The sequence below is a fragment of the Notolabrus celidotus genome, chromosome 24 (assembly GCF_009762535.1).
Source record: "Notolabrus celidotus isolate fNotCel1 chromosome 24, fNotCel1.pri, whole genome shotgun sequence".
Classification (NCBI taxonomy): Eukaryota; Metazoa; Chordata; class Actinopteri; order Labriformes; family Labridae; genus Notolabrus; species Notolabrus celidotus.
In genome coordinates this window covers 9453912-9478172 of record NC_048295.1, presented here as the reverse complement: position 1 = coordinate 9478172, position 24261 = coordinate 9453912, and the positions used below count along the sequence as shown (strand labels likewise).

General features: G+C 42.3%; 1 protein-coding gene across 1 annotated transcript in view; it reads right to left on the bottom strand.

Moving 5' to 3' along the window:
* Positions 1–24261, bottom strand: part of LOC117808044 (collagen alpha-1(XXVIII) chain-like) — a 32800-nt gene that overhangs the window by 4953 nt on the left and 3586 nt on the right. Inside the window, exons 2-31 of the mRNA XM_034677483.1 lie at positions 19444–19601; positions 18204–18778; positions 15806–15826; positions 15660–15722; positions 13619–13672; positions 13461–13505; positions 13347–13373; positions 12865–12909; positions 12732–12776; positions 12140–12193; positions 10857–10925; positions 10697–10765; positions 10086–10154; positions 6785–6853; positions 5879–5947; positions 5532–5600; positions 5302–5442; positions 5142–5210; positions 4959–5030; positions 4798–4866; positions 4620–4688; positions 4090–4158; positions 3616–3684; positions 3439–3507; positions 1671–1739; positions 1513–1581; positions 1346–1426; positions 1230–1265; positions 805–841; positions 62–619 (exon numbers count right to left, since the gene is read on the bottom strand). Of these exons, the coding sequence (XP_034533374.1) occupies positions 62–619; positions 805–841; positions 1230–1265; positions 1346–1426; positions 1513–1581; positions 1671–1739; positions 3439–3507; positions 3616–3684; positions 4090–4158; positions 4620–4688; positions 4798–4866; positions 4959–5030; positions 5142–5210; positions 5302–5442; positions 5532–5600; positions 5879–5947; positions 6785–6853; positions 10086–10154; positions 10697–10765; positions 10857–10925; positions 12140–12193; positions 12732–12776; positions 12865–12909; positions 13347–13373; positions 13461–13505; positions 13619–13672; positions 15660–15722; positions 15806–15826; positions 18204–18778; positions 19444–19601 (2978 nt within the window). The remainder of the gene's footprint in view (positions 1–61; positions 620–804; positions 842–1229; positions 1266–1345; positions 1427–1512; positions 1582–1670; positions 1740–3438; positions 3508–3615; positions 3685–4089; positions 4159–4619; positions 4689–4797; positions 4867–4958; positions 5031–5141; positions 5211–5301; positions 5443–5531; positions 5601–5878; positions 5948–6784; positions 6854–10085; positions 10155–10696; positions 10766–10856; positions 10926–12139; positions 12194–12731; positions 12777–12864; positions 12910–13346; positions 13374–13460; positions 13506–13618; positions 13673–15659; positions 15723–15805; positions 15827–18203; positions 18779–19443; positions 19602–24261) is intronic.

The following is a 24261-nucleotide window of genomic DNA, read 5'->3' as shown; positions in this document are numbered from 1 at the left end:
ATCGTGAGAAAGTCTTCTACATGCTGAAGAGTGATCTCTCTTCTTAGCTTCTATCTCTGACCTGGCAGTGTGTTGAAGTCATCGATGAGGAACATGTGCTCCGGGTCGGGGTCTGATGCGATCAGGTTCAGCTCCCTCATGAACTCGGCCTGCGTGGGGTCGGACGTGTTCACAATCCCCAGAGCGAACATCTCGATGTTGGCAGCGTGAGCCTCTCTCACGGCGATATCCAGCTTCACCGGCTCTCGCTTATCCGTCTGTCCGTCCGTGATCACGATGGCGACTTTGCTGACCCCGATGCGAGAGCTGTAGAACGCCTCCTGGGTTGCTTTGCGTATCGCTGTACCCGTGTACGTGCCCTCTCCCATGTACGGGATGTTCCTGATAGCCTGCTTTATGTCCTGCTTGGAGACGTAGCGGGCTAAGTTGAACACTAGCTTCACCTCCAAGCTGTACAGCACCAAGCCAATGCGGGTGGCGTTGCGGCCCACGGTGACCCGGTCCACCAGGGCGTTCACAAAGTCCTTGATGATCTCAAAGTTCTCTGGGCCCACGCTCTCTGAGCTGTCGATGACAAACACCAGCTCCATCGGCCTCTCCTTACACTTGATGCCGCATCCTGGAATCACATCACAGCGACACATGAGATCACGACTGAAATGTCGCTTTCTGCAGAATCTGATACGATGCTCAAACAGATAAGAGCGGACAGCGGTCCAGATCCAGAGGCCGAGCCGTCTCTTGTAACATTTGTGCAGCCTGAGAGGTGAAATAAATATTGCAGAAGATCAGAAGATACTTTACCGCAGATCTCTTTGATCATTCGGATGATATCCTCCCTCTGAAATGGAGACACAAACACACAGTGAGCGTATAAATAAACATGGAAAGTTATGAGTGAGTGATGAAAGCAGTATTCAGATCATTTACTCCAATTAATGTGGCAACATCACCCTGTGAAAAAAACTCATAAACCCTCAGTTATCTAGATGTGTTACCACTGAAATGTGATCTGTGTTTCAAATGTTAGAATCCTTAATCTGCAGAAAAATGTCTCATTTTTCAGTCTGTTTGAAGTTTTGATTTTGTATTATTTAGCCAATTCAATGTTGATTTTTTCACAGTGGTAGTGCTGTATCTGGCTGTACGCTCTACCTCCCCCACTCCCCCATCGCATCCAGAATCACTTTGTCATCAAGTTTAGCAGAAAGACTCTTAATCAGACTTACTGTGAGTCCCGCTTCACCTTTGACCCCAGGCCGGCCCTATAAGAACACAAACAAACAAGCTGTAGGGTTTCAGATGCTTTAAATGGACATGTAAGAACATGTTCAGCGTCACTCACAGGTATCCCTGATTGTCCCGCATCTCCCAGCTCTCCTTTGATTCCCTTCGTCCCACGCTCGCCTGCTGACCCTCGGTCACCCTGTCACACACACAGCATGCCCGAATGTCAGCGATCAGAACTTACTTTACAGAAACAGCAACACAAGTCCAGGCAGTGTGACTCACTTTAGCTCCAGGAAAGCCTTCTCCTGGCAGCCCCCTTGGTCCTGTGACACCCTGAGACCCTTGCTCGCCCTGAAACACACGCAGGAATTAAAGAGAGGTTAGAGACAATTTTGTCTACGTATGAAGATGAGAGGTGAGTTTAACACATCACAGCTCACCTTTGGTCCTTGGATTCCCTGTCCTTGTGGTCCGGGTGACCCTGAAGGGCCAGGCCGACCTGGGTTACCCTGCAGCACAGAGGATACAGTTAGCCAAAAGCGTAAAAAAGATGCTAACGAACTCTATGGACTGTATAAAAAGATGGACGACATGCAGCACCTCAAAAGTGAGGTCAAAATAAGTGGAGCTCCCTCTACTGACTGGTCACAGTATATGTACTAAAGCCTGCCTCCTCTATTGCACCCATTGTGGGAGTATTTTGGCATCATTTTTGTACAACGAGAGGAGATGTGTCATCCATCTTTACATACAGTTAATTGTAATAAGACATTTCAGCTACTTCCTTATATTTATCTGGAGTATGCTAACGTTAGCAAATACCAAATGAATCCATAGTTGAAGAGTCCAGATTCTTCATATTTTTATCAACACTTGCTCACTAACAGCCCTGATTTCTCCTTTAAGTTTCTTAATAGTTCTTTTCTTAGATATAAGGTCCATCTGTGCTCAAGAATTGTCTGACCCCTCTCACATCCCACACTCTGAGTACGAGCTCTCACCATCTGGCAGACGATACAGTCCCCAAATGCAAACTGAACAGCTTTGAAAATTCATTTTTTTGCCTACCTCAAACAAAACCGTGAATAATGTTTCTGGAGGCTAATGATCATGATGCTCTCATGTTTTGTCACGTTCTTCATGCAGATAATGTGGAATATATGTTTAATTGTGTGGTTTTCATGAGTATGTGCTGCTCTGTTCACTTGTAGGAGGCTGTTTGGTATGAATGTTTTTATTTATGAATACTGTTTATATACAGAATAATATACCTAAGGGGAAGTGTATTGTATTACAGTGTATTGTATCAAATTGTATCCTACCATATTGCATTCTATTGTGTTGTATCGTATCTTATCTCATCGTATTATATCATAGCTGAATCTTAGAGTAGCATGTCATGTCTGTCATGTCAGATTATTATTATTATTATTATTTAGGATGAGTCTGTACCAGCAGGAAACTGATACACAACTCATTTAGCTGTAAGTGGAAATCTGAATCATAAGGTTGAGAGTTTTTGAAAAGTGTCTGGAGGAAGTCTTTGAGTATGTATTCAGACACTTCATACTGCGTTTTATTAAAATGAACTCACACTTTGCTTCTTTTCCTCCATGAAAATTGCTGAAATACCATGAACGGATGTTTTCTTCAGAGGAAATTAAAGTTTTAAGGTGAGGATTTCCTCCTTTTTTCCACCTCTGACAGCTTTAATTGAGTCCTCATTTAAATCCTGCCGGAAACACCGCTCTGCAGCCAGCAGGGAGTGTGGACGTGATATCTGAGGACGTGTGGGTGCTGGGTGTTGTTTCAGGGAGGCCTGTTGGGCCAAGTGCTTCTCATCAGACACATATGTCTGCAGAGATTCACACTCCAATGTGTCAGAGTGCTGCAGGGGGGGAATAATGATAAATACCCTGAACAACCGACTGGCAGCTTTTCAATATGAGAGCACGGTGGTGGAGAGATGTTAGCGCTCAAGATGAGGAGCTGAAACTTTGCAACAAAGACGTCATTCTTTAAAAAATATGACTCAATGCAACCATCTGGTTTGTTTGTCAAATAAAATCACTGAACGCTGCATAAACAAACACATCAAGGTGTTGTCCTTGACTCTTTTTTAAGGGAACAGGAAACTTTCTGTTGTTTTTAAGACAAACAAATGTTGATTAAAGGTAAAGTGGAGGAAAATAGGTTAAAGCTTTGTACCAGAGGTCCTTGTAGGCCTTCACCTGGAGGTCCCGGTAAACCAGGCAACCCTCTGAAACCAACATCGCCCTGTAAGGAGGAAAACACGATGAAGATATATGAACAATAACAACATTTTATGAATTATACGTACTTTTTAGAAGCTTTACTTCCAGGCTAATAGATGCAAGTTCTCACCTTTGGTCCAGGGATGCCCACTCCTTCAAGGCCAGGTTCTCCTGGAAGTCCAGGTAGACCAGGAGGACCCTAAACCAGATGGGACATGTAAGTAAAGTCCACTCTATACAGCACAAAAGGCCACATATAAAAAAGCATATTTGACAAGAAAAGATGAGCGTATTTCCCAAAATGTGGATGTTTTTCTTTACTGTTCAACTCAAAGAACACACACTGGCCCCTGCTCCACCCTCAGTGCCCCCTCACTATGGTTTTGATTCAGAAAAACACACACACGGGAGATATAAAAGCTCCAGTTACTGTAACTCGTGGTAATAAATGTCTCAATGATGGATAAACGTCTGGAACTGATGTGTAGAATAAGGAAGAGAAAGACAGAGCGATGGATGGCTGAACATGATGTGCAGATGAAAGGTACGGAGGAGATTCATGAGCGGACAGATGTGTAGGTCAGCGTCTAAATCAGTTCCTCACCGAGGGGCCGGGGAAACCCTCTCCTTTGGGACCAAATGGACCTGAGGGGCCTCCTTCTCCACGGTCCCCCTAGAGTAGAGCGATATTCAGGAGTCAATAATTCATTCATACAAAGGATACAAACAGATTTTAGAGAGAGGTGATCAAAGCGATCCGAAGAGGAATGGGGATGTAAACGGACACATGTGCTTTCTGCTCCCTCGTGGGCTTCTGTATTGTATGTACTGGCCGATACATCAAAACATAGAGAGGCTAAAACTACAACATACTGTTTGCATTTTATGAATGGAGACTTCATGACTTTGATCATGTGCAGGTTTGTTGTATTTCCCTGCACATTTTCTGACATCTTCTCTGGTTTCAATGGATGCTGGGAAATGATTTTCATTATACGTATGCTGCAGGATCTGCCTCTCATTAGCTTCACTAGACTGTAAACCTATGACAGCATGCTTGCACTTCTTTAAAGTTTGTGTCCAAATCCCGACATTACGAGCAAAACTAAAGAACTTGGGAAATCTGAGTGTTACCTTGGGACCAGGAAGTCCATAGCCAGTCTCCCCAATTGGACCAGGAGGACCACTTGGACCAAGATCACCCTAAAACACAGGTTTTGCGATGAGTCCAGTTTGTTTTGAATAACATACAGCAAACTTAACAAAGTTCTGAAGGTTTATTGGGCTACAACAGTAGATTGGGGGTCCTTACCTTGGGCCCTGCAACAAAACGGCCTGGTGGACCAGATGAACCCACCCTGCCTTGTGACCCTGGTTCTCCCTGGTGATAAATGCAAGAAAAGTGGTTTCAATCATAATATATGCCCCTAAGATTATTATTTATGATCTAATTATGGCTTCATGGCTCCTCACCTTTGGTCCTGAGGGTCCAGCAATCCCAGGAGGACCGGTCAAGCCCCGAATCCCTCTTTGGCCTTGGTCACCCTTGAGAGTCACGTTAAAAATAAAGTTATGAATGTGATGGTTGAGACTTAGCGAGTCAGAAAAGTCCTTAAAGATGCATTAAAGAGATGATTATGTTGTTTTTTTCCCCACCTTTTCACCCTGAGTGCCGACTCCAGGTGCCCCCTCCAGCCCTCTGAGACCTACAGATCCAGGCTCACCCTAAAACCACAAATACACTGTGTGTGTTTTTGTTTTTGGGATAAAAAAGAGACATGTGGACAAAGTACAAGTAAGTGGTAAGTTAAACTACCTTCTGTCCAGGAGCTCCATCTTCACCTGGCAGACCCGGCAAACCAGACAGTCCAGTTGATCCTGGCTCACCCTTCTCTCCAGGTTCTCCAGCCCCCCTCTCTCCTGTGCTGCCGACCTCACCTGGCAAACCTTGGTCCCCCTGAGTGAAAACACATTAAAATTTCATTTTCATATCTCTGAAAGGTAAAACTATCATAATCATGAAACATAATGAGTGTATGTACCAACCTTGGATCCAGGTAAGCCCTCTCCTGGTTGGCCACGGCCCCCTGGTGGCCCTCTTGGCCCTTCTGTACCCTGCAAGGACAAAACAAAGCTTAGATTAGAGTACGCCATCTTTATGCTTTTGTTTGTTTGGTAACAAATGGCTACATGAGTCGTGCCAATGTAACTTGTTTTTAATATTTATGCAGGAAGAGTGTTCTCTGAGGTCAAGTCAAAGGAAAGCCCCCCTAAATATGTTACTCACAATCCCAAATGGTATGCTATTAGTATTTGGGAGCGACAGGAACACCATGCAAAACTATAATTTAATAGTGAATTAAAGCCACAGTGGGTGATATTTAAGAACTTACCTTCTCGCCCTGTATGCCCGTTCCTGGGGGGCCGTGGGGCCCGGGAAAACCTGGAGGGCCAAAATCCCCCTACATGTGCGGATAAGAATAGAGTTTTATGATGATGATAGCATGTAAATGTTGCTAGTATTACACAGTGCGTTACATGATTTATAGCATGTGGAAAGCACCCAACTGTACAGGATGCCTGCCAAGAGCAAGTGTGCATCCTCAAGATATGCAGTGTTGGTAAATTCATGTAATAGCATATTTTTTACACATAACTTAAGGACATTTTCATCTGTCACATGCAACATTAGCATCGTTAGCGCATCATGTTAATGTACAGAAACCCCTGTAGGCTATAGTTTGACAGAAGTGCGTGAAGCATTGCAATCATGTGTGATTAACTTCACCGCAAAGCTTGAGTAAAACTGTCAGCACATGCCCGTGTAAAAATCTTTATATATAAGACGTTAACGCTTTTATGTTTGTTGTTTGTGCGACAGGAAACTCTTTCATTCATTCCAGAGAGTGAGTGTCATATTCCCCGTGACACTAGATGAATTATGACACTTTAAAAGAAATCTATAGTCATCGTTTCATGAGTTTAAAGACGGCCAGATGGCTGCAGAGATCTGCGAACACATCCCAAACGCTGGAGAGAATCCCTTTATGTAAGTGTGAGTGCACCGCCAGCTTTCCCACACTCATCAGCCTGCTCTCCTCCCACACCAGCCAGGCTTCAGCCTTGATTCATCACCTGTACACTGTGACCTCCTATATAACACCCAGCTGAATGCATTCACTGGTGGCTCTGCCAACTCGTGGCCTTCTTAGCAACAGGGTTCCGGCTTTATGTTTCGTACTTGTGTGAAGGCATTTCAGCAGTGGCGTCTTGTTTATGCCGCCTCGCTCGACTGTTACCTTGTCTCCTTTGATTCCAGCGCCCGGCTGTCCTCTCGGCCCCCGCGGACCGTCCAAACCTCGCTCTCCCTGGGTAGACAGACAAAAAGATAGACTGAATTTACTGACTGAAATTTCAGGTAACACAAAAAACACTCCATAAAAGAAATGCAAAAAAGATATTTTCTATTATACCTTGTTTGGTTTAAAAATCAGGGACAGACAGCTAGACTGAAGGACGTACTTTAACACTCACAGCAGCCTGTTTTATGATAATGTCTACATTTCTAAGCTTTGCCTGGTATTGACGTACAGCAGTGTTTACAGACAGAGCACCCAGACAAAGTCTTTTTACTGTCAGACAGTTTAGGCACCCAGAGTGAATTGTTATGGCAGATTGCTACCACAGAAACCAAAACAATGGCCTTCAAAGTCACTGTTATTCAAAGCTTCATATCTTAATTTAAAGGCTGACAACCCGCAATGTTTTTACAGTTTCGAACCTCCCTTTGATGTTTGACATATAAGATATCAACTGTTGTTAAGCGTCTAGAGAGTTTGTCAGTAAAGGACTGTTTTTCACATCATTCAAAGCAAAACATACATACAGCTGAGCGGAGAGAGGGGCACATGGATGGATGTAAAGGAAGTGGGAGATTGCACAAGACAAAACATTTATTGTAAACTGATGTTAGTAAATAAAAAAACCTAGCACCTGTAGCCATCATATTTCTACCACCAGATAACATGCTAAAGGCTATAGTTCTCTGTGGAAATGCTAGCAAAAACTGGGTTTACCGTGCAGAACTATGCCAAAGTGTACTCAACCAAACCAAAATTTTGAACTACTGGTACTTGGGGCACGTTTATGGGACCAGGGTCATTTGGGTTCATCTTCTGGGGATCATGAATCTCCAAAAATGTCAATGCACATATCACAGCAATTCATCCTGTAGTTTTAATCAAACCTAAACCCGCAATCTAAGCTAGCTTTGACATCACACCATATCTACCTCACCTACAAATAACACAGCAAGTGCTTGAAGTTGCTAACCTGCTTTAGCACTTTCAAACAACTTCCTTAGCTACAACGAGATTAGCTTACTGGTGTGTATGCACCATAGTTTCAATAGAAGTTTGATATTGATGCTTACAAATTTTCCATTAATACAACTAAGTAAGTAGTTTAGCTGCAACATGTTACTGGTTATAGCAGGTTGAAATGGGTGCAGTGTGTTAAATATAGTGTGGTTGATTTTCTGACGTTTAAATTGAATGTTCTGTTTGAAGACGTAGTGGTGGCGAGTTGCGCCCAAGGCTTGAGGTGTATTGGTATTTGCATACTGACAGAGAAGGTGTGCTTTTCATGTTTTTAGCACTTAAGGCTAAAGAGGAAAATGCAAAAAGGGCTACCCTACTAGTTTTTTTCACGTCTCTTTACATGGATTGGGAGGAAATCTGTAAGAAAATGCAGGAATGGAACCACACTGAGGGATGTGACTAGTAATTGAAGTTGACAGTATGTAAAGTGAGGAGTGCAGCATAATGTCTTGCTCTGTTTGAGTCTGCAAGTCTGATTCCCAGAGAGAAAATCCTGGTTTTCCAAGGTAATTCAAGGTAGGCAGATACGCATACTAATGCTATATCTGCAAGTGAGCTTTCAAAAGTCAAGATTTGTTGTCCTAACTCCCTGATCCTTCATCCTGGCACACAAGCCGAGGTGCTAATGATGTGGAAAAAGGGTAATATAGCTGCCGAGCTGCCGTGAATCTGGAGCTTGTCGAGACACGTCATGTGAAGAGCGATTCTTTAGAGCAAGAACGCCATCTGTGAGTCCGTGGCCAATTTGTGCACAGGAGCACCCCCAGGCCAATCTGTAATGTTGGGAGACACACCTCCTCCTGTTCCGAGGTGGATTCAGCTGTTACCGGAGAGGAGAGTGGAAAAGTCATGATTTTCACCTGAATTATGTCGCCCCGCCTTCCGCTGTAAAGCTGTTTTGTTTGTGCTGTAACAAAGCCAAAGAGTGTTTTCACATAAAGACTTAACTGTCTTAATATAAAAGTCCAGATCCATCAAACAGATGTGATTATGCGCCTACAATTTCAAACCCCAGACTTAACAAAGCACTCATCTACTTGTAGTAATCTCAATTTTTGCAATTTTAATGTTCAAAGAGTTGATTTTGAGAGTCACATGTAGTGCTGATGTAGCTCAGGGGTACATGTTTATGATCTCAGAGTTAATTAACTAAATCAAATACGGTTCAAAGAAGTCTGAAGGAGGTCTAGGTCGGTGCCAATGTAACACACCTTGGGGGTAATGCGTTTGTGTGCATTTGAAGCATGTTTCAACCTAGCAAGACAATTTTACACTACTTTTTAGCCACTAATGTTAAGGAAAGTGTCTCCACTGGAACTTAGAGTGATTATCATGATTATGAGCCTCGGGGGTAATCCCATTTGTAATATTATATCACATTATCCCCAAAAAAACAAGCAATAGGGCGTTTGGGAGTGATTTTGAGCCAATGCGGTGACTTCCACTACAGAGTCATGTCTGTTTTTGATGCAGTGCACAGCCATCCAGTATCAGTAATCAGCCATGTTGTCTTTGCCCTATTTTCAATTGAATATAATGCTTTAAATGAGTTCCATTTTACAGCTTAGAATGAAGATTTTTGCACTAAAAGAGGAGGCTTATTTTAAAGGTTATGGTCATGTGCAGTAAAAACACTGTAGAACAGAAACTGAGCCTCCAGTTAGAAAAGGATAAAGGAATAAATGGAATAAGCTGTGGAAAGGAGCGTGTAACATCGTTGAACTCTTTGCCCTTGTGCACCTGTGTGTGTTTCCACATTCTGTGTGCACGTGTATCCGTACGACCTGAGAAGAGACAGACGCTGCAGCCGACTCATTCTTTCCCCTCTCCATGACTCACTCGCTCTGTCATGTCTCGAGGTGTCCTGGCTTCTTTCCTGTGTTATCTCTGCATCTTCAGCTCGTGTCCTCTAGCGGGGGACCATCGCTGCTCCGGATCTCACGATGAGGTCATAAAATCCATACTGCCCCTGCTTTATGTACGTTTATGGAACCTCTGTGTTGCGTTATCATCTCTCGTAACCTAACATGCTGTCAATATCCTGTCATTACGCCGCAGGATCTGGAGCCCAGGCGTTCTTACGAGTAGGTGGGTGAATTGACGATGAATGCATGAAATGAGGTCACTAGGGTTCAAAGCTTTTAACTGACTTTAGTTCATAAGCCTCACAGAAAAAACTGTGAGCCCCAAAAGCCAGGCGACGGAAAAGACAATAACTCACCTTTGGTCCAGGCAGGCCCTCCCCTAATGGTCCTCTCTCTCCTTGGACTCCCTGTGGCCCTTGAGGCCCCTAAACAAAACACAACAATGGAAATAAGCACAGGTGAAATGTAAAAAGTGACCCCTGCAACGACTGACAGTGCACTAAACCCCTCCCCTGAAGAGTGTTTGTTCAGTCAGAGCTTAGCAACCTTCACTTGGCACAGCAGGTGTTAAAAGCTTTAGGCTTTTCAATGTGAGGCTGAATGCACAAGAGGTGAACGAATTAAACACAACATGACCTTATATGGAATAAGGACTTGTCATATATTGACAAGTTTGAAAAATGTTCCATTTCATACATTTAAAACCAACATAAGGCTCAATTATGCTCTACAGCTATTCAAAATTCTGCACGTTTGCTGCAAGCTTGCTGTTGTCATGAACTTCTGACTTTTCTTCATCTTCTTTGGGGCAACATATGACTCTAAGCGGCGCTCTGTTGCAGTCTTCTTTGGAATTGATCCCCAAGTAGGCTTCAAATTATAAGCTACTGCTAGTGCTAGTTACATATCTGCAACAAAAAAATGAATGTTGGAGTGAGATGTGTTTGCGTGCTGACTTGTTACTCACAGGAGGTCCAGACTCGCCAACTCCCGGAGGACCAGGAGGCCCTGATTGCCCTTGGAAACCGATATCACCCTGCAAAATGTGGGCAGAGAAACAGAGTGAGACACACATAACAATAACTCTGCTTTCGTGACTTCCAGAACAATAGGGCGGTAGGTTTTACCTTGGGTCCCGGAAGGCCGATCCCTGTTTCCCCTTGGATTCCAGGTGGGCCAGAAAGTCCCCTTTCCCCCTATAAAAGAGAGGGGTAGTGATAGATATGTGGGGATAAACACAGCACTGTTCTAGTTGGGACATTCCTGGGTACATTTTCAATAAAAGAAAAGGAGTCCAGGACTCCAAAGACCTAAACCAGCAAAAAAGGAAACACCAACAGGTCTGCTCTTCCTCTCTCTAGTATTTAGCTGTGTTAAAAAGGGGTTTAGGCATGTATTATGGGGTTCCTTCCCTCCTTCAGTCAAGACTTTATAGGTAAAGAATGCAATTATTCACTCAAAAGTTGTAAATCAATGCGCTGGTGTGCAGCAGGAGGGCATACAAGGGGCGTGAAGAGGGCGTGGAAATGTTAGTAGGTGCATACCGGCACTTTCCCCCCTCGTTCTCCTGCCCTTTCAGGCAAGTCGGGACAGTGTTTAAAGCCAGACATTAGTCTGCCATTCAGGTGATATAGGATGACAGCCAGACAATCAACATGAACATTCTTCCAAAATAATTAAGGAGGGAACACTTGGCGGGGAGCGCGGGGCTCATTGCGGAATTGGCAGCTATAACATGAGGAGGGGAGCGGGCGGGGAGCTAAAAAAGTAGGAACAGACAAATAGTTTGACATGGTAATAACAGATGAAGTACTTCAGTGGGGTTTCAGATGTTCCACTGGTGATGGATCATGACTCACAAATAAACCTTCAAAAGTGTGGTCACATGACCGGCGTTATCAGCATGTAGGGCTACTTGACATTTGTGATGTTATTTACATGCGCGGTAAATTGATTTAATCCAAAGGTATTTTAAATGTCAACGTGGTGAGAAAAAAAAAAGTCTCAAGAAGGAAGAAGACTCGAGTCAGTGCGTTTCATTTCTCACATCTGCCACTCCACAGGTTACAGCATTATTCATTATCCACATTCTGATGAAGCCACTGACATGGACCCCCACTTTCAAACAAGTTTTGAAGGAGGGTTAATTCAAGCCAGACTGGAAAAGAAATATGCCCCCCAACCAAAAACGCAGTACACTTCAGATATGCATCTGGTTTTGGTGAAGCGGAGGCAGTCTTTGGTGAAAAGAGAAGAGAGAGAATTCACTCAAATGCAAAGAAAGGAGGAGAGGAAAGTCAGATTTACATCTTACTTACTTCTAAATAATGCTGAGCTTAAACATTTTCCAGATTTCACAGGTTCAGTTCAAACTTGTCACAAAGGAGCATCAAAGCTGAGGGATACTTACTTTTTTACCCATGGGACCCTCAGGTCCGATATCACCAAGGGGACCAGGTACACCCTAAAATGTAAATAAATGTTTGACATTATCAAGAATCAGTCAATCTGAAAATGACTAGAAGTTTGAATAAAATAACACAACTACCTAACTTGCTAACCCAAATTCCAAAACAGTAACTTTCAGTTTAGCAACCATGACTCAGCAGCTAATGCTAGCTTATCTTACTACTAGCTTAACACTTGTTTTCCAACTCCAGTTATTATAGAGCACATAAGAAGCTGACTTTATAATTTTAAGGGTTTAAGATTTACATTAAAAAGATGTCTGGCCCTTTTCAGAATTATAGAATCATCTGCTCTGTGGAAGCCAAGATGCTAGCGCTAATAAATCACAGTTCAAGCTAACGTTAGATGCACTCTTGATAGATTTCACCCCCCAAGAGTTATGCTAGTTAGCTCAAGCTAATTATATGGGCTAATGACAGCTGTAGTGTGAGCCTGTAAAATGCTAGTTTGCCATAGCATAACATATGGTTTGGTGTTGCTAGTGGAAGTAAGGGGGCATGGGGCTTTGCATGGGGTAGGTTGGTATGCTTTACCTGAAGTCCACGATTTCCTTTTGGACCAACCCCACCTTCAGGGCCCTAGGGAAGAAAAAATGAGTTCAATTTAATGACTGTTGTGAATAAAAATAAAAGAAGCATTTGGAAAAACATCAACAGGGCAACATACTCTATCTCCCTTTAGTCCAGGTGTGCCACACTCCCCTCTCTCTCCCTGTGAGAGAACAAAAAAGAGACAAGTGAAGACAAAAGCATGGCGTCATTTCACATTGTTTCAGGCTTTTAATGAAATTTCATGGTTTCACCAGAATAACAAGTTTTCAAAGGAACAATTTGTCTTTGAAAATGTGTTTTAATAACCCAGCAAAGGGCTGCTTTTCAAAAACTAATCACACAGGGTTTCACGTAATTAAAACTCCCCAAAAAGCAAGTAAGTGGAGAAACTTGCGGACAGGCTTGACATTAAACACAGATGAACAAAGGAGAAGAAAATGCCGTGATATTTCTGAAGTCTCTTCTCTGTATGGTCTTGCTTTCAAGGCGCTTTATCAGGTCTGGAAATATAATGCTCAGGTCTCACTCGCGGTTGCAGATTTTCCATGAGCGTGGGAACCTGATACTTTGATGAAGCATATTGAATCCATACATTACCCTCTCTCCTTTGTATCCTGATTTTCCCTGTGTGGACAAAATAGGCTTGTTAGGTCAGGAGGAGGCAACCAAAACTGTTTAAAGATCACTTAACCCTAAGTTGTTTAAGCTCACCTCGCTGCCGTCTCGACCTGGAAGTCCACTGAGCCCACTTTCACCCTGAAGAAAAAGAGAGTCAAGTCTCACCAAGAGTGTAAACCTTCCTGATTTGTTCTCACAATACTTCAAATGTTATTATGTTTGTGATTTTTTGTTTTTAATGTATGCAGAACCTTCATTCCTTTCGTCCCGGGGTTTCCATCTTCTCCAGGCCGACCTTTCTTGCCCTGTAGAGAAAGTCATGGACGCATCAAAAGGCAGAAATCAAGAGCAACAGAGAGATGGTTTCGCAACTTGCATGATAACATCTCATAAAGCTTTCAGGCATGTATGATATCATCTGTTTGAGGGAGATAATCCAATGCATTAAATAATATTTAGCAACCACAATTAAGTCATTTATTTCAACAACGGTTTACTGCAAACAAAACACTGCATGCCACAGGATACAGATAATGTAAGAGAAAAATGGATTGGGTGCATGTCAAAACGTGATCACATTACATGAAATGTGATTAAAATACACTGTAAAAAAATACTAATGAATTCAAGTATGAAGCAAACTATCCAAGACTCTTAAAATTGAAGAAACCTAATGTTATAAAAAGTGACAAAAGACAATTAAAATGAAGTAAAACTGCCTTTCTACTTCAGTGATATCCTTTTTTCTGCAAAGAGTTTAATTATAAGGCCAATTCAACTCTCATGAACCATAGGCAGTCTTTATGCTAAGCTAACCTACGCCAAGTTCATACGTTTACTTATTCAGCAAAAAATTATGTAATATGTTCATTTGTGATCCTGTGAAGTCTTGGTAGTCTGGTTTGGTTACATCTGAACCATCAACTGTATAAAACATGATAGTCTTCATGCTAAGCTAACATATGTTCCTGTGACTAAAAATACCTTTCTTTTTTTATCATTATGTTCTTGGATTTTTAAATAAACAAGATGTAAAGTGCTTATAAGTGAGATTTGAGGCATTGGTGGACATATTTTGCAAATTTTACGCAGCTAAGCTAGCTGTTCCTGTTAGTAAATAGGGTAAGCTAACTCCCTGTGAGCTCTAGCTTTACGTACAAGCATAGAGTGGCGTCACTTCACAGTAAGAACGTAAAAAAGTTGAATTTTCTAAATGTAGGTTTGTCCTTTAAGCTAGGACTCCCCATCGTCCAGGAGAAAGTTAGCATGTTGATTAGCTGTAAATTGTTTAGCCGCTCGTTATCAGTTTATATCAAGACAGCTACAACAATAGTTCTCCTGATAATGAACTTCCTTATGTTCTCTAATGTGCAGTTTAAGAGCTCTTTCATGCTTCACAGAAGAATCATTTGAAGTTCATGTTGGATAAAGGCCAGTGTGTCTGGGAGCAGATGAATCAGAGGGGACTTCAAGTTGTCTGCATGTGTGCGAGAGGACACAGCCAACAACTGTCTGGCTCTTCCCTCTGTTTTCATGCATGTGTGTTGTTGACTGTGAAAGTTCTTATCTTTCAAGTGCCTCCCTGTTTTCATGCCTGTATCTCCACATGCTGCTTCCTTCAGCTGCCGCCGTGATGTGAAACAGCTTTTGTTCGGAGCATTAGGTTTAAAGAGGTAATTACTCTGTTCTCATCTTGTTAAAACACATCAAAGTGAAACCACTACGTCTAATTGTGGCTGAACTCCTCTGTGTAACAAGAGGCATGTTCATATCACGACATGGCTTCGGCAGGGAAGTGACATCTCATACACAGAGCATGAATCCTGGGAACCAAACAATGCGGCAGGGAGCTCCTCACAGACATGATTTTTCTGATTGTTCATGTAAATATGTGAACCCTTTAGGCCTGTTCTCAATAAACAAGAGGAATGTAAGGCATTTGCTTTACTCTCACTGCTGCAGGGGGGACAGAGCATCTCAAAACCACACAGACTAAAACCCACCAAAGCCCTGTAATTGTGTAGCCTGTTAGTATCAAGGGTCTCTTTGTCAGCTGTTGTTTCCTCTACAGCGCTTCAAAGACGATAGTTTGGAAGTAATTGTCTTCCAAGGGGCAGCTGGAGAATACATGTGGTTTTCAAAAAGAGAAATCTGATCCTGTCGTATTTTCCAGAGGAGGGCCTCAGGAGCCCAGAGTGCTGAATGTTATTATATGAGTAAATACACAATGCAATTATTTATCCTTAACAATTTGGGGTTCCATAGATCAATGGTGCTTAGTATGATACTTACAGCAGGGCCGATGGGTCCCCTCTCACCCTTATCACACGCACACTTGCTCAGAGCCACAGGACACTTCAAATAAAAGGAAAGAAGAGTCAGACAGGCCATACGGGGTCATAAAAAATGTGCAGCAAGACCCCAGTCTGGAGACTTACCCCTTCATCCGCCACCGCCGTCTGTGGAGCGAGAAACACAAAAATAATGTCAGGATGTTGTCAAATTTGCTCCATATGGTTGAAACATAACGTGCCAGCAGACATTTATAGAATGAGATCTAAGGAAGTCATCTTTCACTCTGAGCCAAATTCAAATGCTGAGCTAAGCTTTAAATTCTGGTCTCAAGGTTACATCGTAGGATAAGACTGGAGCTGGAGGAACACCTGCGACTCAAACACCCAATTAAACTTCCTCAGTGCTGGTCTGGGTTCAGTTTGTGAAAACGGCCTTCAGTCTTCTCCACCTGATATTTGGAGTAGACTGATATCCGCCACTTCTTCTGAGAGACACTCAGAGCCCCTACATGTGCCCCTCAGATTTCATTCCTCTTCAAAGCTGACCACATTCTGTACACAAGGGGGAATCGTCGAAATTCCACCCAGACTAAAGGAAACCACATGCACTGATCAGAAAAATAGCCTCGCTAAGCTTCCAAGAGATGTTAGCAAAGTAGGGGGGGTGTCTGAGGATAGTTTATCCTTTTGTAGAGGATAGAGCGATATATTCTAATACTAGGACCAAAGATGAAAGACAGTTTCTTGGCTAAAAAAAGGCACATGTTTACAGAGAGTGCTATCTTTTGAGGGTTATGGCTACATTCTTAGCTGGCTAACAAGCTACACTTGCCTATTTTGGATATATATGGTGTCAGACATGTTAGCTAGCTAATATTGGCTACAGACTGCCTGTCAATTTGTCTTTATAGAGTTGTATCTTTCTCTTAGTTGCTGAAGTAAATGGTATTATTAAAAAAACTAGGTAGCTAGCACGATTAGCCTTGTTAACCTCTTTTCTTGTTTACTGCAGATCCTGTAAACGCAATTTACATTGACCTTTGACATTGTTGTTGCTCTACAAAAGAGGAAATGGACAAAATTCCACTTAAAACTAAATCCAGACCATATGCACTGATCGGCAAAATAGTCTCGCTGAGCATCCGAGCAATGTTTTGAAGTATTGAGGGGTGTCTGAAGACTGTCTGTCCATTTTTAGACGAGGGGGCCGTGCAGTATAATGCTGGGACTAAAGATGAAAGACAGTTTCTCAGCTGAGACAAAGGCACATGCTTATGACATACAGATGCTGCCTTTTGAGGCAATGAGATGAAAGTCTGCTTGTGGACTGGCTGCTGCTGGGCTCTTGCATGCGAGCAGAACGCAGGGCTGTCAGGATCAATGCTTTTGGAGTCTTGGTGCAGGTTTTCAATACAGGTTTACCTTATCATATCTAGATCTGTACCACCTGTGTCAACATTATGCTGAAGTTTGAAGTAGCTGCTCAAATGATGTAGCGTGCATTCAGATTCTTGCACCCGTTTTTTCCCACAAAGAGGTTTAATGCAGAGCATATGTCTCAGAAAACAGCCCGGTTGTGTCTACAGGATGTTGCTGCTGCTGCACGTGTTCTAATTATCTCAGTGGAAATGTATCGTCAGTTCATGGAAGTAACACCAATCACTCATGCCAAGATAAACAATATGAAATATGGACAAATGATGTCTTAGTTATCTTCCAAGACGTGCATACAACAGAAGGATTTCAAAGCTTCATGTTTTTCCTTCAAACTGCAGATTTCAGAGAGGATGTCACAGCAAGCTGAGGTCTGCAGTGCTGCTTTAGGTGATGGCAGCAGACTTGTTACTATGGCAGCAGATAGCAGGTAGCAGGTGTACATGAGTGATGCCAAGAAACAGTGGGTGGTAGTAGCTGAATAGCAGTAAGAAGTAATAGATGTAAACATTCACTTCACATGGCGGAGGACCAAATGGCTTCATAAATTACCGGCCCCGGGAGATATGTAATTATGAAACATACGTGCAATTTCATGCTTGTTCAGGAATGTTAGTGCTAGCAAAGGGTTTTTTAGCTAATCAGGTTCATGCAAATGAAATGGTGCAAAGCCTTTCAGAAATACAACTTCTACTGAATGAAGTGGGAGAAATCTAGTGACACTTAGCAAACTGACTCTGTACCAAGCAGCTTCCTCCTGTCTCAAACTATGAAGCCCATGCGGAAGTGTTATAAACTGCAATTCATTGAGAATCCGCTTGAGGCTGGCTGCAGAAACACAGGAAACCACATACACACTCATTCAAAAGAAGATGATCTTTACAGGAGAAATAAACATGTTTACAGCCTGGTTCATAAAACGGCTTGGCTCTATGTAGCCAATCTCTCTAATGGTACACACTGTACGGGGGCGAACTTTAAAAAATTACTCTCAAAATAAACAATGCTTAAAAAAAGCTAACAAAACTATCAACAACTAAGCTAGCAATTCCCCCCTCTACAAGTTCTGATCTAAAACAAACTAAAAGGAGTTCCACTTATTACTCACAATCTCCTTGATGAATTTGTCCACGATGCTTCTATCCTGCAGGTTGTGAAGGTAGCGTGAAGCTGGAGAGCTAGCAATGAGCCGCAGCTGTGCTATGTTAGCGGCCTCGTTGGCTTCAGGTGTGATTCCTATGGTGAAGAAGCGGACTCCCTGGTTCTTGGCATCAGCCACAGCTGAAAATACGTCCGGGTTCCTCGGGTGGGAGATGCCGTCGAAGAGCAGAACAGCCACCTTGATGCTGTTGGTGGACGACTCCTCCAGGTAGATGTGGGTGAGGTTGGTGATGGCGTAGGTGATGTAGGTGCCGTGGCCGATGTACACCATGGGAGCGATCCTGGATTTGAAATCCTCAGTGCCTCTCCACTGTTTAAAGGTCTGCTCTATGATGACATGGCTGCTGTATTGGAGGAGGGCAGCACGGGAGACGAGTCCCCGGCCCGTCTGCAGCTTGAGGCCCTGGAGCCGGTCCATCACGTCCATGGCGAAGCGCTTCTCCTGGGCATGGTTGTCCTTGGCGCTCTCTGAGCTGTCAATCAAGAAGGCGATCTCCAAACCGCATTCGTCATCGATGAGCGCTGAGGAGGAAGGATATTAAGTAAACACATTTTTGCTTGGTCAGAGGTTAAGAGCACTTGAAGAAGTTGGTTTTCTAGACCTTTTCAATCATAGAAAACGAATTAATCCCAGCCAATAGGATATGACGTGTTGGAAAAATGTGTCTGTGGAGCTTTCTGAAAGCCTAAGGTTGATTTATCAACTGTTCATACTCAATAGGTTGATAGGTACTCAAGGATAGTGCGAAAGGTTCATAAATGTGACAGATAATTTCAAAGAAGAAATCAAACTAACTCGTCTTTCTGCACTAACCTTTAGCAATGGGAAGAGGTCACAGATCTAATATTTGCTGGGGGATAAATCACATTAATCTTCACAGGAATATGTCACGGAGGGAATGTGCCTGGGGAACAGGATTCTGAGCGAATAAAACATTTGGGTAACAGAGCGCTGAACGCTCTCCCTGGAGATGGATGGCTCAGAGAAAGCTCTTAGATATGATCAATCCAAGTGGATTGCATCCTCCAGCGATGCCCTTGTTGAGTATCATGTTCTGTTTTTTTCACCTGTGGCAGAAGTTTTTTCAAAATGTGCCACCTGCTTCAATTTAAACCACTTTTCAAAGTAAAGCATGAACAGAAAAGAGTGCAGGAATATGGAAAAAGAGAGACGACTTTGGACTCACCTTTGCCATTTTTTGGTATGGTATTAGATGAAAAGTCTTTGCTCTTCCTTCTAGTAGTCACCACCTCTTCTTCATAGTCTTCTTCATAGTCCTGCGCCAAAAGACCTTGAAGCCCCCACAATAACAGGAGCCAGTGCAGTGAAGGGAGCATGACTTCCCTGAGAAAGAAAGAGAAGATGGAGATGTATCCCTTAGATTTTAATACCTTCCATAAAATGATGCAGACACTCACAGAACAAGCTTTAACAAGCACTGAGTGTGAGACTCAGGCAGCAAGCGCGCATAACTCACAATGTTGCTGACTTAGGTCTCCAATGTGTTCACCTTTAAAAAGCTCCCCTTGAAGTGAAGAAATTCAGGTAAAAGTGCAAAGAGGAAAGACAGGAATTCTTCATTAAAATTCAGTTTGGTTCCATGTCATGAGCGTCAGCCTGGCGTCCTTTTCTGCTGGAGCTTATTTGAGAGCCTGCAGGTCAAGAAGTCACCGTACAGTGACAGCAGCAGGAGCAGAGTGTTGCCAAAAGTTTAGACTGTACACTGGCTCTCATGAGACTCAATTCTGAGCCATTCAAGGCTTGCAGTGAGTGATGACTGGTCCAGCCCTTTTTGAAAACTCCCTCACTCCCGTTTTGGGGAGAGTGAGGGAGGGGTGGCTGGGGAGACGGAGGAATGACTGGCTTTCCCCCTTTTTTTTGGGATTGGTTGTCACTTTGACTTGTTAGGCATGCTACTGAAAACAAAGACAGAAAGGAAAGCCCACTGGGAATAAAGGCAATTAGTCCTTTCATATAAAAGGAATTATTGGGTTGTGTATCTGGATGTCGCAGCAAATTTTGCATCTCATGAATTAAAAGCTTAAAAAGCTACCACTGAAATATTACTCATTCATTTCTAAATATTTAAGGCTTTTGTGGCTTTTGGAAAAAAGCTGGCTAGCTGTGACAAGCTGTTAGCGCCTACTTATGAAGGCAAACTTGCTAGCTAACAATGATTTTAAAGTTATAATGTCAACTGAGTAGCATTCATTATTACCGCTCTGATTGAAGCACATTCTATTTATGTTTGCTTTAATTGTGCTGTCATAGGCCTCGCCCTTAGGAATAATCCAGATAGCTGGAAAAGTTTGAATAAGGGAATGATAGCTTGAGGCGACACACCTTGCAGGAGCAGCGTACCATGATTCACCTGTAAAAACACTCGGAGCAGTGGTTTGTTTGTCTTTATCTTGGCATGCACGGTACATTTTTGGTGCCACTGTTGCATTTATAGCTTAATAGCTAGCTTATTCTTTTCTTAGAGGAGCTAATTCCATGCCCTCATGCTCCATTGATAATTACACTATGTATTCTGTATTAAAAGGACGTCTTATTTCTTGCAGAGGTGTCTTCAAAGCCGGATGTAAAAAGGCTAACGCACTCCTTTTCTTCTTCGGAATGAGTCCACTTTTTATTCAAACCTGATGAGTGTCCTTTTCAGCAGCAAAGCAAAGTCTCACAGCTCTAATCTTATTATAATTCTTATGTAGTCCTGGATCAGAGGAGTCTTAACATCCCATGAGACTCGCTGCAACCATAAAAGCTCCAACAGGAATCACATAACTCTGCAACAGGGATGACGGCGTGTGTTTTTATTGCCTACTGTATTTCTGAAAGCAAGGAGAGGTGAGCTGTCACTCAAGAATGCATCTTCTGAAAAATGAGAGCTCCTCAAATCGGGTTCAGCTCCCTTTGCTTTGAGTGGAGAGCTGATTTAGCAAAGCAAGGATTTATGGGTATTATTTTGTCATTCTTATTCAATCTGTTTGGAAAAAGCTGTGACTTCATATTTTCAGAGGTGCCCTTTGTCGCCGTGTTTTATGAATGAATCCATCAATTATAGCTTCGACACTTGTGTTGTTGCATAATAAACCAAACTAGGACGCAGCATTGTGCTGAACATCACTATGGAACGCCTTTTAACTGGAAACCCAGCAGCAGCTTTACATCTAAATGTTGTGTCAATTTTTGTCGAGTGCGTTTGACGTTAAGTTCTCGCTCTCCTGATTTCTCACCCAGCAGGACTTCTCTTCTAATGAGCCCACATGTTCGCTCTGCAGCATTCTAAGTGTGCTAAATGCAGACCCCACAGTGCGCACAAACAAGGCGGCAATTGGGCGACGTCTATTGAAGAAGTACATGGGAATAAATGAATACAAATGGCCCAATCTAAAGAGCATCTTGCTCTGAGTAGATGCTGACACCAATACTGGGGATAAACAAGAAGCATGACACTGCGTTTTTAATGCAAAGCCACACAATTGAGGTGCAATGAATACGATTCTCTGGAAAGAGGTGTGAGGCATGCAATACAAATAAGAGTGAGTTTTTCTTTTATGACACAGAGGAAGCCACCCCTCGGCTCTTTGATATTCACGACCCCTCCAGCTTTCTTTCCTGTGACATTTGGTTTAACCACTGCTTTTAAAAAGTTAATGCCACTCCTAAAACATGTAGTTACAGCACGGGGAGGACATGACTGACATCACTGTCTGTTTATTTCCAGAGTTTAAAAAGCAAATCATATGTAGGATTGTAGGGTTGGGATGTTCCAACAAATTTTCACAGCTAACAGATGCACCCCTGTCAGATGTAAAACTAGAAATTTATGCTAGCGGCATAGCTGTCTTGGTTTGGTGAGCAGTAACAGGACAGGAGCGTGTGCTTATCATAAATACAAGTGCTGACATGGTCTTTGTACCTATAAAAACGTTGTTTCTAATGCTGTTTAAGGCAGTTATTTTTATTTTTCAGTCTTTTTTTTATTATTATTCAAATACAAACTCATTTAAACATGTTGGGTCACAGTAATCATGAGGGGGTGATGATATTTAAGAATTAAATTTGTCAAAGAGTGAGACACAAATTGCATGAATGTTCAGTTTTTTTTCCATATTTCCACATTCCAGCATTGGCTCTAGTGTAAATGTTAACCTGATAAATACATCAGACAAAAGTTGAAAGGATCATGAGGGAGATGTGAATATCTCTGCCAATTTCATTACACATCTGATTCCCTCAAGGGACTATTAAAGTACAACATTTCAAGCCAGTGAATGCTTCATTTTTTAAGATATTAAGCCTAAATCAAAGTGTTGGACCTCCCTTTGGAATGACTCAGAGCTTAGAGCAGACCAACACAATGAAATAACACCATGTTTGGATTTAACCATTTCTCATTAAATTTCAAGTTTTGGTGAAGAATCTTGAAACAGATTTTCTCCTCTTGCATGGAGCATGTCTACGAAAGGTCAAAGGCCGCCTTCTGTGGAGCTGTCAGAGGCACGACTAAGGGGTAAGATGCAAAGCCTGACAGAGACGATACGCAGGTCAGGTGTGGCAGTTTGTGATAGGAGACATTCGCTGGCGTTGGAACAAAGGTTATTGTCACTGAGTCAAAGATTCCACACATCATCATCATCCCCATGTGGGTTTAAACTTTTCTAATAACACACGAAGACGAGCTGTTTGAAAGCGGTAAACACATTGGCATCTGCTGCACTTGATCCCGTCGGGGAACATGTCCGTTCACGCACCACACTTTGTGAACTCATTCGGCTTGATCGCTGTAGCTACAGTAACTGCAACACAAGCACAATGTCTCTAAACACAGAGGAGACGCTCTTTTAGGAAGCATTGCCAAGTGACCTCAGCATTGCTCCTTTAACTATAAGGCACTACAGACAGATAAAACTAATGTATAATCCACGTTTGACACGTTAAGTTACATTACAAGTGATGACAATCTGTGTCAACTCCTGCATGTGCCTGTAATAATCCAACTATAGACCACTAAAGTCTGGCAACACAAAGTGCTCTGAGGCGTCACTCATCAGGTGTTACTTAAGGGCATGCTCGGGATGCTGAATGCAAATATGTGATGTGTTTTTACAGACAAATACAGACTGGTAGAGATGCTAATACGCCTGCAGAGAGGCAGATATTCATCTGTGGTTATGAAGAGGTTCAATCAAAGGAAAAGCAAGGCTTCAGCTGCAAATATAAAACATTAACTTCTAACTTGTATCAAACATAACGGCTTGATTTTGTGGACTACAAAATGAATAAGTAAACAAACCAAGCTAACCTCAGATTCTTCTGCAGACAACATACAATTGATGGTTTAACTTTCTATCAAGGGAACAAAACTACAAAAAAACACACATTATAATCATTATTCTACCAGGAAGCACTTCCTGTTCAGTGTTAATGTAAATTATCAGAGGTTACATTTTGCATTAAACTGATGTGAGCCTCTGGAATAGAGATCCATTACATCTGTCAAACACCCAGACATGCATATGCCTGCAGAAGCTCCCTCTCTGTGCAGGTTTCTTTAAGTACAATAGCTCCATCTAGTGGACGTTTGGAGGAACTGCATTTCTGGGTCCATAATTTAGAGCAGTGCTCTGTGTTGTTGTTGAGTCACCAAAGCTGGAGTCTGAATAGAGTCGGGTCAAGTCAAGTCCTCATATTAAATACTATATACATATTTATTATATAATATGGAAGTATAATACTTTATATTCTATACATACATGTATTATTTACTGAATCCCCCCCCAAGTTATATAAAGTATGTCTGATACTGATTCTGATATTGTGTATATATATACATAAACATATATATATATACACACATATATACAAATGTGTATGTGTGTATATATTGTCTAGATAATGATAATGTGTATATATATGTGCATATATACTGCATATTATCTATATATATACACATATATATCTCTTCAGGGATTAATAAAGTACATTCTATTCTGTTCTA